This window comes from Rissa tridactyla, chromosome 5 (assembly GCF_028500815.1).
Source record: "Rissa tridactyla isolate bRisTri1 chromosome 5, bRisTri1.patW.cur.20221130, whole genome shotgun sequence".
Lineage (NCBI taxonomy): Eukaryota > Metazoa > Chordata > Aves > Charadriiformes > Laridae > Rissa > Rissa tridactyla.
In genome coordinates, this window is record NC_071470.1 from 12851510 (window position 1) to 12869106 (window position 17597).

The 17597-nt window shown below is 36.3% G+C and overlaps 1 protein-coding gene across 11 annotated transcripts in view; it reads left to right on the plus strand.

The window, feature by feature from the left end:
• Nucleotides 1-17597, plus strand: part of FRYL (FRY like transcription coactivator) — a 173951-nt gene that overhangs the window by 100734 nt on the left and 55620 nt on the right. For 10 of the 11 annotated variants that reach the window (XM_054203294.1, XM_054203295.1, XM_054203293.1 and 7 more), the window contains 18 exons: nucleotides 271-379; nucleotides 1362-1448; nucleotides 2110-2281; nucleotides 3557-3689; nucleotides 3942-4049; nucleotides 5362-5599; nucleotides 6251-6436; nucleotides 6532-6618; nucleotides 7432-7700; nucleotides 8115-8310; nucleotides 9283-9407; nucleotides 11872-11929; nucleotides 12963-13054; nucleotides 14694-14866; nucleotides 15338-15498; nucleotides 16035-16145; nucleotides 16989-17143; nucleotides 17383-17482. In XM_054203294.1, coding sequence (XP_054059269.1) covers nucleotides 271-379; nucleotides 1362-1448; nucleotides 2110-2281; nucleotides 3557-3689; nucleotides 3942-4049; nucleotides 5362-5599; nucleotides 6251-6436; nucleotides 6532-6618; nucleotides 7432-7700; nucleotides 8115-8310; nucleotides 9283-9407; nucleotides 11872-11929; nucleotides 12963-13054; nucleotides 14694-14866; nucleotides 15338-15498; nucleotides 16035-16145; nucleotides 16989-17143; nucleotides 17383-17482 — 2560 coding nt within the window. The remainder of the gene's footprint in view (nucleotides 1-270; nucleotides 380-1361; nucleotides 1449-2109; nucleotides 2282-3556; nucleotides 3690-3941; nucleotides 4050-5361; nucleotides 5600-6250; nucleotides 6437-6531; nucleotides 6619-7431; nucleotides 7701-8114; nucleotides 8311-9282; nucleotides 9408-11871; nucleotides 11930-12962; nucleotides 13055-14693; nucleotides 14867-15337; nucleotides 15499-16034; nucleotides 16146-16988; nucleotides 17144-17382; nucleotides 17483-17597) is intronic. The other variant, XM_054203287.1, reaches the window with a different exon arrangement.

The window sequence follows — 17597 nt, forward strand, 5'->3', positions numbered from 1 at the left end:
TTTGGAATAGTCATTCAGATTTTGCCCTTTCTCCTGACTTATTACTAACTAGTTTAAAGCAGGAACTTGGTCACTTTAGAAATGAACCCATGATGCTGTTGCCTGTGACAGTAGAGGGCTGTACCTTCTGTGGGTGGTCCTGTCCGTCATATGTTTCTATGTAATTTAGTAGTAACCCCCCTACACTCTTCCAGATTTGAACTGTAACATCTATGCTATTATAAAAAGTTACTTTTAAAAGGCTTTTTTTTTGTTTTTAAATTCTTGTAGCCGTCTCATGAGCATTGTATCAGCACTTTTTCCAAAAGGATCACGTAGTGTGGTCCCACGAGACACACCTCTGAATATATTTGTGAAGATTATTCAGTTCATTGCTCAGGTAAGAATACCTCTAGGTAGAGCTATAAGAATAGCATTATTTGAACATTATTTGGAAGAAATGTAAATTTAAGGGTAGTTTTTGAAATATTTGCACTGAATTAATGGTCTTATACCTTGAATAGAATTTTCCCAAATATGTCTAACAAATGAAATGACTCATTCTCTTTCTACTAGTGGCAAAATTATTTTACTTAAACTTCAGTAACTGTTGTGTATGAACATTATGATGATCAACATTTACATTTGTATTGCACTGTTGTGGATGTGTGTGTGTATACATATAAATACACTAATATAATTAGTATATTCCATTATATTTTTATAAGGGATAAAGCATTCAAACAGAAATATCCACGTATATTTGGCCTGGAGGCTAGCCTCTGTAGACAGAAAAAATATGCAATACATGCATTAGTGTGTAGTTAGTACTGCACTATGATTGATATTATTTTAGGTGCTTCTGTTGTCCTAATATCAAAATGCTGGATGTGACCTCACTAGATAAACTCTCATCCATCTATAACCTTAGAGATTAAAGACATGTTTTCCTTACAGATAGTTTGTGCTTCAGCTTCCAAAATGATTTGCTTCTGGTCATACAGTGATGAGGCAGGACACACAACCCTTCACTGTTTATATTTATTTCCTGGGGCTCCTCTTTTTATCACTAATTTTTAATTGTCTAAAACAGTTCATCTCATCTGTAGAAATGTGTTTGACCTGAGCATAAGTGTCTGGGAATTTTTTCAGGAGAAATGGTTCAACCATATCAGGGGATGAGCTGTGTTGAATTGTGCTATATTTAAAAAAGAACATGAAGTCATAGGAAGAAATAGGAAAAAAGGAATGTTTTTTTAAACTTTTTAATTATTTTTTTAAACGTTTAAGACATGATACCCAGCACCTGTGCAAAGCCAAGATATTAAACTATGCATATTAACAGAAAAGAGATAATCATATCAATCTGTTTTCCTTTATAGGAACGTTTGGATTTTGCAATGAAAGAAATAATATTTGATCTTCTTAGTGTTGGAAAATCACCTAAAACCTTCACTATTAATCCAGAGGTAAAAAAAGCTCATTACTTGCATGCAGTGAGAACAGGGGATTGGGGGATTTTTTGAGGGAAAATGGTTAACTGTTTTTGAGCCGGGGCGAAAGCAGTTGAATGAATATCTGAAGGGGTGTTCTGCTAAAACTAAAGAAGGAATTGTAGTTGTGCACAGTTGCTGTTTCATTCCTGGCGAGTAAGCCAGCAGCAGTACTACAGGTCAGACTCATTGCAACAACAATTTCAGTGAGTATGTGGGAACTTTTGTTACAGTATAACTGTAAAGCCTTTTTTCAGGGAAGTCATACCTAGCTCTTATGGTTCAAGACACAATGTCATCTAACAGATGAGATGTTTAAGCAATGTCAGTCTTCAGTGCGTCATACTCGAGATTCACATGAAGTCCTCTAGTGTCTGTACTATAAAATATTTGGCATCTCAGTTAGCCTGTGTCAAGTCAGTTAACTGGAATCAGAGTTGTGGGGAGGCACCGAAGGCTTAAACTTTATTCTTGTTGCTTTCATTACCCTAATATGTAACATTTAAATAATGCCAGTCCTACTGGAACCGTAAAGAGAGGAAAAATGCAATTCATGTTTTGCCTCGTCTGTGTTACATTAATGTTACAATTTCTTCTGTTTTCTCTTTCTTTTTTCTTCCCTTTTTTGCTATTGAAGAGGATGAATATCGGCCTCAGAGTCTTCCTTGTCATAGCAGATAGCTTGCAGCAGAAAGATGGTGAACCACCAATGCCAACAACAGGAGTTGTTCTTCCCTCAGGAAATACTCTGCGCGTGAAGAAAATTTTCCTTAATAAAACGCTGACAGATGAGGAAGCAAAAGTTATAGGTCTGTTGTATTCTTTTTTTAAGTTGGCATTCCGATATGTGCATATATATATTCTTAATTATTCTTAAGCAGTACATTTGCGTAACTTTATTTCTGTATTTATTTTAATTGTTAGTGAGAATCTAATGATAGTCTATTTTAAGAGTATTGCTTTGATTCTTTAGAAAGGGCTGCTAGACAATATTGACCTTCTGGTGTCTGAGACCAAATCCATGGCTTTTTTTGAAGTGTTTGGCACTGCCAATTAGCACAAAGAAGCCTGAGTGCAATTAGTGTGGTAAATAGCATGACAGTTTTTGATCCCTTGATGTCTGTCATCGTTTAACCCCAGTCAGCAACTAGTACCACACAGCCACTCACTCACTCATCCCCCATGGAATGGGAGAGAGAGTCAGAAGCATAAAAGTGAGAAAACTCGTGGAACGAGATAAAGACGGTTTAATAGCTAAAGCAAAAGCTGTGCATGCAAGCAAAGCAAGACAAGGAATTCATTCACTGCTTCCCATCAGCAGGCAGGTGTTCAGTAATGGTTACTGGGGAAGACAAAATGCCATCACTCCAAACTTTCCCCCTTCCTTCTTCTTCCCCCAGCTTTTATATACTGATAATGGCTTCACATGGCATGGAATATCCCTTTGATCAGTTGGGGTCATCTGTCCTGGCTGTGTCCCCTCCCAACTTCTTGCGCACCCCCAGCCTACTCACTGGTGTGGTGGTGTGAGGAGCAGAAAAGGCCTTGACTCTGTGTAAGCACTGCCCAGCAATAACTAAAACATCCCTGAATTGTCAACACAGAACAAATTCAAAACATAGCCCCATATTAACTACTAGGAAGAAAATTAACTATCTCAGCCAAAACCAGCACAATGTCACTCCAGAACGTCCCAAATGTCCCATGGCTGAAGTGGAGTAAGACACTTTTGATCCCTGTATTGTATTGATCTTCTGTGGGTGAGGTAGTCGTCTCTGAAGAACTGTTTCAACGTGTAAAATTTAAACTAGAACAAAAATGCTTGTGATTGAGAAAACAGAAAAGCAACTGATGGTTGCTTCCTTGTTTATGTTCTTTCTGAAAGAAACTTCTACTTTCATATAATACCTCCTACTACTCATTTAACATGCATTTCTTTTGACACTTTAAGTGTGTGTTTCCTGTCATCCTGTCATCTTTTTGAAATTTGTCCTAAGCTAAATAAGTGGCAAATATGTAAATAAAAATGTGAAAATTAAATGAGAACAAATGAAAGAGGTGATCAGAACTCTTTGGCTTTTCAGGAATGTCCATATACTACCCTCAAGTCAGAAAAGCGCTAGATAGCATTCTTAGGCATTTGGACAAAGAAGTTGGAAGGCCCATGTGCATGACTAGTGTGCAGATGTCCAATAAAGAACCTGAAGACATGATTACGTATGTACTAAATTAAGATATTTTCCCTGTCACAGTTATGTCATATCCTTTTTACGCTGTAACGTTGCAGATGCCATCATTAATGCATTACAGTTGTTGGCTTTTTACTTCACTATTAAATGAATGTTAATTTCATTAATTAATTATAGAAAAATTTATTAGCTGCTTAGTTTTGACACAACATTGAAAATATTTCTGGTGTAATAAAGCAGATTTTTCTGTTGTTTTGTTGTTGATAAACTGTTTTTACAGGGGTGAGAGAAAACCTAAGATAGATTTGTTTAGAACTTGTATTGCTGCTATCCCAAGACTGATTCCAGATGGCATGAGCAGGACTGACCTCATTGAATTGCTTGCAAGGTAAGGGAAATGAAATTCTGCCCTTAGTGTTGTTCCTTTTTAAATGCTGTGTGTGTAAGAGTTTGTCAGTGCACTATGTGTGTGAGTCCAGTGCATACAGAAGCTGTTACTCCTGGTCCTGCCTGCCTTCTGCAGCTGGTCAGGTGTTCCTGGCCAGAGTAACAGGAGATAAATTTATCCTGCAGATCTTGCACTTATTTTTAGAGAGAATTCTTTGAAAAGTATTTCTGTTGCTTCGTTTTTTTGAACTTGTCTTATCTTTTTGTTAATGTCATACTATTTTCCCCTTTTTTATTTTATTTTTTTTCTTCCTATTGCTAATACTGTAAATTATCATAAAGATATTCTTGTTTGACATTACCAAAATGTGAGACAGGCACAGGATACTTTTTTTTCTTGTTCTTTACTAATCCTGCTTCCTTTTTTCCATTTTTCTGATCCAACACTACCCACATTCTTCCATTTCTTATCTTAATTTAAATAGAATGTACTTTATCAGTACTGATAAGTAGTTAAGACAACTGGGCAGCCAGGTGTTTGCAGGTGGGTAAACTGAGCATTCAGTGAGAATATGTGGTTGTGGTAGATGCAGACAGTCTTTATGGATTACTACAGTGATAAACGTTCCTCTTCCTAATTTTTCAATTTTTTAATACAAGAATGGTCGTGGTGCAGAAACACGATAGCTTTTAGCTTTGAAAGCTTTGCTGAGTTATATATATATATATATATAAAGTTAGTAATGATGTGAGAGAATAAGATTTTTCTAACGCTTTTTCTTCAGTGTCAAAAATCACATAAAAGACACAAAGCGTTAAGTAGTGATACAGTCCTGGGTAACTGTCTTCTACCAGAGTGCACTGAGACATATTCTCAAGTATATATGCAAAGGGGTTTTTTGCGAGTTTTTCTCATATCCAAAGTAAAGCTGCTTTATCTACAAAAATAATCACTTCTATTCAATTTCAAGTTGAAGAAAATAACCTGTACCTCACAGGGTGCCTGCCTACTGAGCTCTGAGGTGGTTGCTCAGATGCGTGCGGAGATGTGCCTGGATGAAAGACTTGACCATCTCTCTTGAAAATTATTTGTTTATACTAAGTTCTGTGGAGCCTTGAATTATTTTGCTATAGTAGTAGCGCCTTCTGTTAGTAGCCAGTTTCAGATTTATTCAGTGCAGAAAATGCGTATGTGTGGGAGTATTCTACGTTGTACAGTAAAGAAGGAAGAGTTAACACCAAACTTTAATTTATAAAGGCTGGTTAAGAGTATGCCAATCTAGGGTGATGATACCGGTATTTTTTCTAAACAGGCTGACAATTCATATGGATGAAGAACTTCGTGCCTTGGCTTTCAATACTCTCCAAGCATTAATGCTTGATTTTCCAGATTGGCGGGAAGATGTTCTTTCAGGATTTGTATATTTTATTGTGCGTGAAGTGACTGACATCCACCCAACGCTTCTTGACAATGCAGTAAAAATGTTAGTGCAGCTCATAAATCAGTGGAAACAAGCAGCCCAAATGCACAATAAGAACCAAGATTCTCAGGTATTGCTAAATAAGGTCTTTTGATGTTAAAACGTGGTGTGAATCTATGAATCTGCATACAATTTTATCAGTAAGCATTATTGGTTTTGTTAAGTGATTAAAAAATCCACTTACCTTTTACATTGCATGAAGATTTTTAGACCTATTATTTTAAATCAGCATTGTTGCCAAAAAATTACTTTAATATTATTAAGTATTACCTAAACACTAATTTATGGCCACATTTTTGCTTCCATTAAAAGTCATCACGTGTAACTGGAAATATATTAAGTAGGAGTACTTAAACAGTAGAACTAGAAAAAAGGACTATTTTTTACTAGCAAACAGAATGGGTTCAAATAATTAAATTTTATACAATCCTATGCGTAAGAGTATTACCTATTTATTTTTAATTTCACCCTCGCTGCATCATTCTCGTGAGAAAGTGAAATAAGTAAGACTTTCTTGTGATATTTGTTTGGACTGAATTCAGAGAGGTACTAAAAAAACAGTCACTGGTATTGTGTCATTCTCATAATGCAAAATTTGACTAGTAGCCAAACAAGATTTAAATACTTGATGATTAATTCTACCATCGCCAATAATGGAACTATAGTTTGGTTGTGTTTACTTTTTTCTTAATTTGCTTAACTTCTGTGATCTTTTTCTTAGCGTGGTGTATCCAATGGGGCTGCCCATACCCTTCCTCTGGAGAGGAACCTTTATTCCAGTGTATTTCACGTGGTGGAAGGCTTTGCTTTGGTCATCCTTTGCAGCACAAGGCCCGCCACCAGGAGATTAGCTGTCAGCGTTCTCAGAGAAATAAGGGCCTTGTTCACAGTTTTAGAAATTTCTAAGGTAAGAATTGATGACCCGTTCTTGTGACTGCTTAATGAAACTGCTTTTATCTTCACTTTCTTTGAGCATTTTGTTACGTGTTTTATCTTTTGTAGAGTGAAGATGAGTTGGCTATAGATGTAATGGACAGACTAAGTGCCACTCTCCTGGAGAGTTTCATACATCTCACTGGGGCTGACCAGGTAGGAGAGTTTTTATGTTAAGTTGGATGTAAGACGAGGTAATTCTGCAAAACTGTCCCAAATAAATCGTATATATTTGAAATGATAGTGTCACTATGTTCATGCTAACTTTATCAGCAATTTATCACCTTGAAAAACAATCAAACAAACCCAACCAACAAACCAAACCAAAACCCCAAATCTCAAATATCTTGAGGGATGTTATGAGGCTGATGCCACCATTGTACGCTTTCTGATCAGTAGTGTGTTGTTATGACTACCACATACACACAGCCAGATATATCTCTATCTATTTTTTCTCATCTTGCTCATGGATTACAGTTTCTTTGAAGCAAAGACCACTGCGTTTTTCTGCAGCGATACAGTGTCTTAAGAGTCATTGTGTCCTTTATCCATGACGAAAGCTACAACTATCAATGAATGACAGCTGAATTCCATATTTATATATTTATCATTAACTCTTAAGTATCAAGGAGAAGCTCTTCTGATTTTAGGTTTAGGAAACAAGTTGGAATTCAGGTGTAAGGCTTTTAGAGTCTGGAATCTCCTGGAAAAATAAAGTCATCGTGAGTGAAAGGGTCTTTTTCTAGAATTTACTGTTTCCTAATATCCAGTTCCTTCCCAAACAGCATGTTTGTATAACTGTTCACATTGGGAACTTCTGTAAAAAAAATCGTAAATTAAGTAATGTGTTTTGTCTATTACAAGTGTGGTTTTGACACTGCTTTTATTATATATTTAATAATGAAGGGATAATTACTTAATATGCATGGATATTAAATATTGCCTTGTTCTCTTTTTTTATGCACACAGACTACTTTACTGTACTGTCCCAGTTCAATAGATTTACAGACTCTGGCTGACTGGAATTCGTCCCCAATCAGCCACCAGTTTGATGTGGTCAGTCCATCACATATATGGATATTTGCACATGTGACTCAAGGCCAAGATCCGTGGATTATAAGCCTCTCAAGTTTTATGAAACAGGAAAATCTTCCAAAACACTGCCCGACAGCTGTAAGCTATGCTTGGACGTTTGCTTATACCAGACTCCAACTGCTGTCTCCACAAGTGGATATAAAGTAAGTTAATTTCTAAAGTACAATACAATATATTATATTGTGTATTCTTTCAAGATTTGTCATCATTGTAATGTTTTTATGTTTCACAGAGGTGACAAATGTTAATATTTTCTGTGACTTTAATTCAACTTTATATAAGAAAAATTAAAGCAGTTCTCTCTAGGAAAAAGGTTATCTGCTGTAAAAAATTAATTAATTCATGCCTTTGGCCATATTGTAGTTAACAGATTTGACTATAGAAGCATACATTGTTGATGGTCTATTCCAAACAATTTATTCAGAGTTTACCATGTTAACAATTTTGGAAGCAATGGCACATACGTAATTGAAAAATTCAGTAGAAAAACAAAGTGAAACCTGGTAAGCTTTATTTACTATACTGAGCGTTCTTTTTTTATTTTATTTTTTTAATAGCAGCCCTATCAATGCAAAGAAAGTGAATACTACTACGAGCAGTGACTCCTATATTGGGCTCTGGAGAAACTACCTGATTCTTTGCTGCAGTGCAGCATCTTCTTCAAACTCCTCCACCTCCACAGGCTCTGTGAGATGTTCCCCTCCTGAGACGCTGGCGTCTACTCCTGACAGTGGTTATAGCATTGATTCAAGAGTAGGTTCTTCTTATGCTTACTGTAAATTATTTGAAGTAGAAACACCTGAGGGTTATAAGAACTATCATGATTTTTAGAAAATGGTGTAATTTAAAACATATTTTAGTATACATTTCTTTTTCATTTGTTTAGGATAGCGTTTCAGTTTGTTTCTCCTTGTACGTGCTGTAGAGGCTTTCTGCTTATGTTTTTGAAGGCAAAATCTAATCACGTCATGAAAACATTAACCGAATCTCAAAGTCTTATCTAGTAGTAATGAAGAAGTGTTTTTTTTTACCATTAAGGGTTGGGGTTTTTTGCTGTCAGTAAACTTCTGCAGTTCTGAGCAGCTAGCCTCTCACTTTGGTAACTGAAGCAGTGACCTATTCAGGCATGATGTTGCATTTTTCCCAACCACAGACAGTTTTCTTTGGTTCATATCACCTGCAGATTTTTTTTTTTCCTTTTGCTGCTTCTTTGCTTATTTTTGGCACTCCTTTTTGGCTTCCTGCAGAAGGTACAGTAGAGGTGAAGATAGCTCATGGACTATGCAGCAGATTTTTGGCAGAAGCAGCTTATTCCACTTGTTTGTTACCAAGATCCTTTCCCTAAATCTGAGAAACTGTAGACTGAAATCTTTGTTCTTTTTGAGAGCTGCAACGGACTCTTCGGAGTTGGACACCAGAAGTCTGCTTCTTCTCCCAAGGGGGGGCAGATACACTAAACATGCAAAACGTCTGCTTATCACGTTGAGGCGTTCATTGTCATCTGACAATGAAAATTCAATTATACAAGGAGTGGAGAGGTAGTTAATACTACTTCATTATTTCAGAAAGTCTTTTTCCGTGTCAAAGATCAAAAATTTCATTATTATCATTTTAAGTCACTAATCAGTGTGAGAAGACTGTAAAATTACAGCAGATGTTTTAATGTCACACCACCTGATTGGTTGGTAACTACTTTGTTCTGTTTTATTCCGGTTTTCTTCTTAGATCATTGGCATTCCATCCCCTTCCTCCCTGTTTAAGCACATAGTTCCGATGATGCGCTCTGAGAGCATGGAAATTACGGAATCCCTTGTGCTGGGACTTGGCAGGACCAACCCAGGAGCTTTTAGGTAACTGTTGTGTTACATCTGTTTTTATGCTAATTGATTACAAAGCTGGGGAATCAGAGCTCAAAAAAAAAAAAAAAGTTTGCTTTTTTTTCTTTTAAGAATTTTCAAAAAGCTGTGAAAACTGGTTACCGTTGTCTTTTCTAGCATTTAGTGGTGTGATAAAGATTCTTAGAGGTTGAAATAATTTTATGTAGAGGTCACGTCTGCATAAAGAAAAAGAAGTTAGTTGAAACAATAAATGGCTGCCTTTTATTGATATTAAAGGCTGCCCTTATATGAAAGAACAGGCTGTGTAGACTATTAACGTTTGAAATGTTAATTATAACCATGTTTGTAGGAGTTACTAAACTCTCCTTATTGGTATTGCCAACAAACATATGTTTCTGAGCTCTTTGTGTGTAGGAGTTTCATGATAACTGTACTCTAAAAAGAGATTGTTGGATCAAGCTATAAAAAAAACCCAGTTACAACTGTTTTCTGACTAGTACTGAAGCTTCTGACATTTGTGGCACATCCCTCTCCCCCCTTTTCTTTTTCTTCTGAGTAAACCTCCTCTAACTTCATAACTAATACACCTTTCTCATACGTTGTACCAATGACAAGTCCACGTGGATTAGTTTGGGTGATGGTAACTGTGATCTACTGTAGCAGAATTAAATCTGCGCCAAGTCACTTGTTCTGTCAGTTTAATTTCATACATCGTGTTCGACATACCTGGATTCAGCTCATAATGCAAAACTTTTGGTTACCCTACTGTGACAAGTCTTTAGATAAATGTCGAATTCAAAATGGTCTGTTGAGCCATCGTGGCGTTCCTACCTCAACTGAAATTTACTTCAGGTCTATTGATCTGACCCGTGGATGTGTATTAGAAATCCACTGAGATGGAAAGGCAGCTCTATGCCGGGAAGCCATGAGTTTTAAAATGCCACTGTCCTCAACTGACAGCTCTCTCTTTATGGAGGATGGATGAAGAGGGAGAAATCACTTGTGTCCCATATTATGGCAGATGAAGAGCCAAAGATGTATTTGAAACTGTAATGCCAAGTCCCAAGTTATAGTATTCTGTTTTACTCCTTTGATAATCTTCTAATTTTATATCATATCTGACTTTACTCTCCTAACCAGGAGTAAAGCAAGACTTGGTCCCATGACCCTAAAGATCTACTGAACAGTATAAATCATAATTGTGCTATACAAGTCTAGAAAATGCTTTCAGAAAGGATTTCACCAGAAATGCTTGTTTTCTAAATTGGAAACAATTCATTCAGCAAACTTAAAAAAGAAGCATATCTGATTCTCAGCAGTCTTCTCATTTTTTTTTATTCTGAATTTTATGTTTTGTTTCTGAGGACTAGCTTTTTTCCTCTGCCTGATGTGCATACTCACACCAGATGCTAGCTGTAGCCCACCCTTCAACATTGCAGCTCTGCACTGATTTCTTGCTTTTGTTTTAGCACCAAAAAAAATCTTCCAAATTCTTTTTTGTGTTTTCTGTTTGAAAGAAAGTATGAAACAAGCCCTAACCATGCTCAAGTCTCTTAAGTCTCGTGTAACTGAGCACACCACAAAAGTTTGTGCAGCTTTCTGATCACCCGGACCCATTTTCTGAAGGAGACCCTTGGAATGATGTAACAGAGGGGTCAGTTATTTACCGTGAAAGCTTGAAGAGGTTTATGCTTTTGACGCGTCTGAATTACAATAGCAGAAGAAGTAGAAAAATGTGTAACACTTCCAACAAATCTGAAGTGGAGGTGGTGGTTACTATGCTAACAAATGTTAAAGTAAAACCAACGTGTTTTTACTTCAGCGTTTTGTCTGTGTAGATCCGTACTACTGATCTCCTTCCCCTTTCCTTCGCCCCCTTTTTGGAGTTGTAAGAGACTCCTAGTTTGGCAGAAGGAACTGGGTAGTAATAAAGACTGTGGAACTTCAGAGCAAATAGGAGATGTAACCACAGCGGCAGAGCATTTGCTTTTCAGTTTTCAAAGAGATTAGTCTGACTTCTGTCAGCATATCAGCCTTAAAGAAACAATCTTTATTAACAGCTAAATGCATCGTGACACTCAAAAAGCATTGTATGATAAGCTGCCAACATAGTTGTGTTTTTTTTTTTCCTCCCCCCTAATAATATCTGTTTGAACCATAAAGCTTTGTTAAACCCTGAATATGAAAGTAAATGAAGATCATCTGTGATAGAAATATGCCATACTACTTGGTGAATGCAAATCTAGTGGTAATTATTGAGACATGCGTTTGGTAGTCTGCCTTTAAATTAGGAAAATATCTTGCTGGGAAACATGCCTTTAAAATGCTCATTTATTTCAGAAAGCTACAGGTAAAGTACGAAAACCTGAGGGTATTTTAATTTCTATTGTAACGCTAGTTGCTGTGAAATACCTTTCAGTTGAGATGTTAATTTAATGGTTGTTTCTGTCCTTTTAATTCTTTTATTTTAATTCAGGGAACTAATAGAAGAATTACATCCTATAATTAAGGAAGCACTTGAAAGAAGGCCAGAGGTAATTAGATATTTTCCCCTATATTCAGTACACAGTTCTAACTGTCTTCTCACTAATGGTAGGAAATAAATGTTAGTTATGTTCTTTAATTTCTGCACCTAAAAACTGTCAATAATACTAGATAAAAAGGTGAGATGTTACTTTTTAAAATGACTGTGAAGTGTTTACATTAGAAGAGCTTTGTGTTTGTTTTGAGCTGTTATTCCTGTAGCAAATAGGTTTTGTTTCAAATGCTGAAAACATTAACATAACCTTTTCCACGTTCTTTTAGTTCTTTTTACCTAAGCATAGTTTTGCACAGTTGTTACTTTGTTATATCATCAATAACATGCCCACAAGTAGTAGTACCTAAGACATAGAATTGCATTCTATCGTCTACCAACTTTGTTGTTTGGGGGGTTTTTGGTGGTTTTTTTTTGCTCTTCTTTTTTTTTTAATGAAAAAGGCTGTAAGCTCACCTGACTGACTGCTCTGACTTAAAATTTTCTGATGGCAAACACGTTTTACAGCAAGGTTCAGAAACCTCAGCGGGTATTCGTAGGAATAATAGTCTCTGCAAACACAAACTCAGAGATGATTACTCAGTATTTTTTGTGGTAACTGTCATATTCTTATTAGTAATAAATTTGTAATCAAATACAGATGATGGGAAGGAACATCCCTTCTGTTGCAAAATGTTACTGGGCTATAGTGTTTTGTCAGTCTTGCACGCAAGTATGTAGAAAGATTGGCGTTTGTACTTCATCATTTTCTATGTTGCACTTTGACAGGACACTGATAAAAAAACATTATTTTGATAATATGTGTAATAGCAAACATAGTATATCTTGGAACCACAACAGGGGAAACATTCGTTCATTGTCTGGTTTATTAAAATTGATAGCAATTTTGTTAACTCATCTTAAAAGGTTGGCACCCCTGATAATCGATGCCAGGTGTAATATAGCTGTAATAATGCTTTTATATGCCACACTGGTTTTATACGTCACTTTTCGTCTGCTTCACTTAATTTTGTGTTTCCTTTCTTGAATAGAACATGAAACGGCGCAGGCGTCGAGATATTTTACGAGTACAACTAGTACGAATATTTGAACTGTTGGCAGATGCTGGTGTCATTAGTCACAGGTAGGGGCAGCACTGGCGAGAAGGCGTTGTTTATGCTTCTGAATTAAGTCACTAGTATTCTTATGACACCCAGTATAACAAGCATGCAAAATGCTTCAGTGAGTTTTAGTACACCACTGAATAAATAGACATGGGTTTTTAAAACTTGGAATTTTGATGGCTTTCTAATCTCTCCCTCCCCTATACCTTTTGTCACGGTGGTCTGTGTTTTATTTAAAATGCTACTGTTCCCCAGGACGTTGCTTTGAACAGGCAGCGTGTCATGTTCCTTCTTGTTTGTGTGTGCTCAAACATCACACCAGTTATGCAAATCAGAAAACGCAAGTTTCAACTATTCTGTAATCAGTCTGGAATTCTTTCTCACCTGGAGTCAGCATGTCCTATGCAGAGAGGGCTACTGCTCCTTAATACTGGACCTTTTTCTTTCTGATGGAGACAGAATGTTAACTGGGTTGGGTTTTTTCCTCAGTTTACCCTACTTGTGTAAGGACACTTTGAAAGAAGACTTAAAATTATGGCATACATTTTACAGGTCTCCTAGAAATTATTTTTTCTATGCAGGTGGAATTGTAGAAGGGCAAGTAGGCGAGGAGACGGTTAGGCTAGCTCCTCCCATTCTGTTAAACAGTGATACTTAAACATTTATTTGTTAGCCTTAGCAATATAACCAGTGTGAAATTCTTGATCTTTAAGCAAGCCTACTGCAGTATATTTCAGAATGCTGCCTCAGAAGCATTGCTAAAATGCCTTTCTCCCTTGTGGCATGCTGATTTTTCAGAGTGCAGCCATTAAAATTGTACTCTCCCTTCTTATCTTTTAAGGTACTCGCTGGTGTTTAATTAGCGTATGTAAAATATCTCCTAACCACAGTCTGCACCCTGGAACTTTTGTCAGCTTTTCTCTCTGAGGCCAGTCTGACTCTGTGGTGGAAGCTAGCAAGCGACTAAGGGCTACCGTAAACCTCCTCATCTTGCCTTTGGTGTGCAAGGGATGCTTTTAATTGGCTTCAGCACAAATGTGGAAAGATGGTGGAGGGAGCTGAGAGGAAAGGAATTGCCCTTCTAACAATGTTTTTTCAAAGGAGGGCAGGTTTGAATCACATGCAGTCTTTAATCTCCTTATTTAGTTTAGTACAGGCGTCTAGTCAGATGCTAAAGCAATGAAGATTGGAAATGAATATATCAAAACAATAAATTGCTTTTACCTGATAATAGCATGTCATGAAGGACTGAACATCTTGACTGATTCCCAAAAATCAGTGTGTAATATAGATGTCTATAGTCAAGTAGTAGTAATTATTTTTTCTAGTTTACAAATTGTGTGTGGGGTTTTTTTGGGGGGGAGGGATTGGTTATTTGGGGCTTTTAATTATTATTTTTAACATTTGTCCCCAGTATAAGAACTAATTCTGTGGAAGGGTGAGTGACTTCTGATAGTGAGGCTTGATTATTAGTTTGCTTTTACTGGAGCTTTTTATTTAACAATGAAATAGAAGCTGGATGAAGAAACGATTTTGAATTGCATATTGCAGTGACGAGGTTGTAGATATTTTTTTTTCAGAGAAAAAAAAGGGTTGTTTAAAAAAATCGTTGCTTGTATTTGTCATAATATTTGATTTTTTTTAAATTTTATTTTTAAGTGCAAGCGGTGGCCTTGATAATGAAACACATTCCCTCAACAACACTTTACTTGAGTATGTCGATCTAACAAGACAACTCCTAGAAGCAGAAAATGAAAAGGATTCTGATACATTGAAAGATATCCGATGCCATTTTAGTGCCTTAGTGGCAAATATCATTCAAAACGTTCCAGGTATGTAAAAATGCTTTAATAACTTCTGATGACTGTGTTTAATACGCAGTACATTTAAAAAAACAAACAAAGACTTAAACAAAAATCCACTTTTTCCCTGAAGTTTCAGAATGCTTTCATAAAAAACGATTTATGCCATCAGTTTTGAATATAACTTTAGCAGCATGAGTTTTTAAGAGGGATTTTTGTTACTATTTGGAAGTGTATGAGTAATTTTCTATTTAGCAAAAGTCTTGTTGGTTGGCAGTGCATTTAAATTCTCTAGACTAATAAATAGCTTATTCTTGTACACTAGCAGTATTAAACGGCACCATAGTAAACCTGCATCCAGCTATTACGATGTTGAAATGCTGTGTCTTTCCATTGGTTTTTTCCTTTTATATTAATTGTCTGGATCTGTTTCTGTTTTACATACTTTATTTTAAAGAATGACAAGAGGAGTGTGTCTCTAACTCTGTGCTTTTCTTCCAGTACACCAGAGAAGGAGTGTCTTTCCACAGCAGAGTCTACGCCACAGTCTATTTATGTTGTTCAGTCATTGGGCAGGTCCTTTTAGTATCATGTTTACTCCCCTGGACAGATACAGCGATAGGAACATGCGAATAAACAGACACCAATACTGTGCATTAAAGGTATTTTAGCACTTTTGAGTTTTGGAAACAGATTGTTAGGTTGACTTTTCTAATGCAAATTTAACACTTGGGCTTTTTAGATGTGGTTTTCACATCTTTGTTGCCGTTCATAACTTGGTTCTCTTTCTCTTCTGCCTACATATGTATTTATGACAGTTTAGGTTTTTTCCATACTGTAAACTATTGTGCTTGCTATACGATTTTCTTAAAATCACTACTAAATGTTCACTTCGCATGACTTTAGTCCTCAGTTGCCTAAGGAGAAAGGCTTCATGTTAAAGTACATTAACAAGTGAACTGGGGTATTAACTGTTATATATTTCAACATTTCAGTATTGACAGTTCCTTATATTTGGGAGTAGAGAAAAAGATAATTTGATAATTTCTTGAATAAGATATTAAACAGTTTTTAATTAGCCTTGTCTTCCTCCCTTGCCTGAATAGAAGTTAGTTTTCTGATATTTTAATAAACTTGGTAAAACCACTTCCTGTATCCAAGTTATTAAAATGTATTGTTTCTCCATTACTTTCTAAAGGCTATGTCTGCTGTACTGTGTTGTGGCCCTGTTGCAGATAACGTCGGGCTCTCATCTGATGGCTATTTATACAAATGGCTGGATAATATATTGGATTCACAAGATAAAAAGGTAATATAGGCAATGTCAACATTGGTTTGCAACTATCCGTGCTTTCAACATAAACTTTAATGAGTTTTGGGGTCAGATTGGGCTAAATGCTTTAGAGTGGCTTAAGCTCAAAGCTGTTTTAGTAGCGCATATTTTTGCACTGTCCTTGATATGTGCATTCACCCTGTTGAGGAAGGCAGCCCCTAATCACAGTCTAAGAACAGACAATACAGAACGGAAGAGGAAATGGCAAGGAGTGAAACTTTGTGTATCATTTATAAACTAATCAGCTAGGTTAAGTTGTAGTAACAAGCACATCTTTTAGAAATTAAAAGGAGACAAGATTTTGGACATGAACCCTTGTGAGACTGTAGAGACCATTGGGGGTCCTGCGGCGTTATGAAGACCAAGCTTTACATCTAACTAGTAAGGCAAGCTTTAGATTTAAAAGATAGAGCCTTCATCACACTAATGCTATGACTGCATAAAAATACACTCCAGTGGGCTTTTCTCTATCTGATGTTTTTCAGGTCAGTGTTCGGCTCGTAGCAAGACAAGTAGAAATAGTAAATAGCTCAAGGTAGCCTTGGAACTGAGGAAAAAAAAATCAGTAGAGCAATCTAGTTATTTGCTTCAATAATTTACGGCTGTGTGTGCAAGTTGAACATTAAACAGTTTGATAGAATCACCTGTTGTTATTTTAGGCTGTGGTCTCATTGTTTTTAGAACGGAACAGATATTGCGTATTGCAGTTGCTTGGGTTTTTTAAAATTAAATATCTATTTCCCTATTTTGTACCATTTTTGTAAGTTGGTCTTTTTTTCTATATTTATAAATATATGTTGGTTCTTTTCTGGAATACAGGTTCACCAGCTGGGCTGTGAGGCAGTCATGCTGCTCTTGGAACTCAACCCTGACCAGAGTAACCTCATGTACTGGGCCGTAGACCGGTGTTACACAGGTTCCAAGCGGGTAGCAGCTGGCTGTTTTAAGGCCATAGCCAGCGTGTTCCAAAACAGGTACTACAACATTTTTCAAAACTTTAAACTTTCCTTTTCAAAGTGTGCTTTCATGTAGAACTGGGTTTTTTCCTTCCCCAAAGAGAAAAGATCACCCCAGTTTGCATGTACGTGTTACTCGAGAAACTTTTCAAAATGTTATCCCATACCATATCCCCTGTAAACTAAACTTCAATAAATTCAAATTTTAAAAGGCCATATGTAATTTTACTTATTTCACCCTTGTAATTTTTCCCTAGGGATTACCAGTGTGACACAGTGACCCTCCTGAATCTGATACTATTTAAAGCAGCTGATTCTACTAGGGCTATCTATGAAGTTGCTATGCAACTATTACAGGTTTGTAGCTAATTTAGATTAATATTTTTTTCTTTTACAAGAAGAATTGTACATTAAAAAATGATGATTCTGTTGTTAATTAATTATCCCTTCAGTAATGAAATACAATGTATTT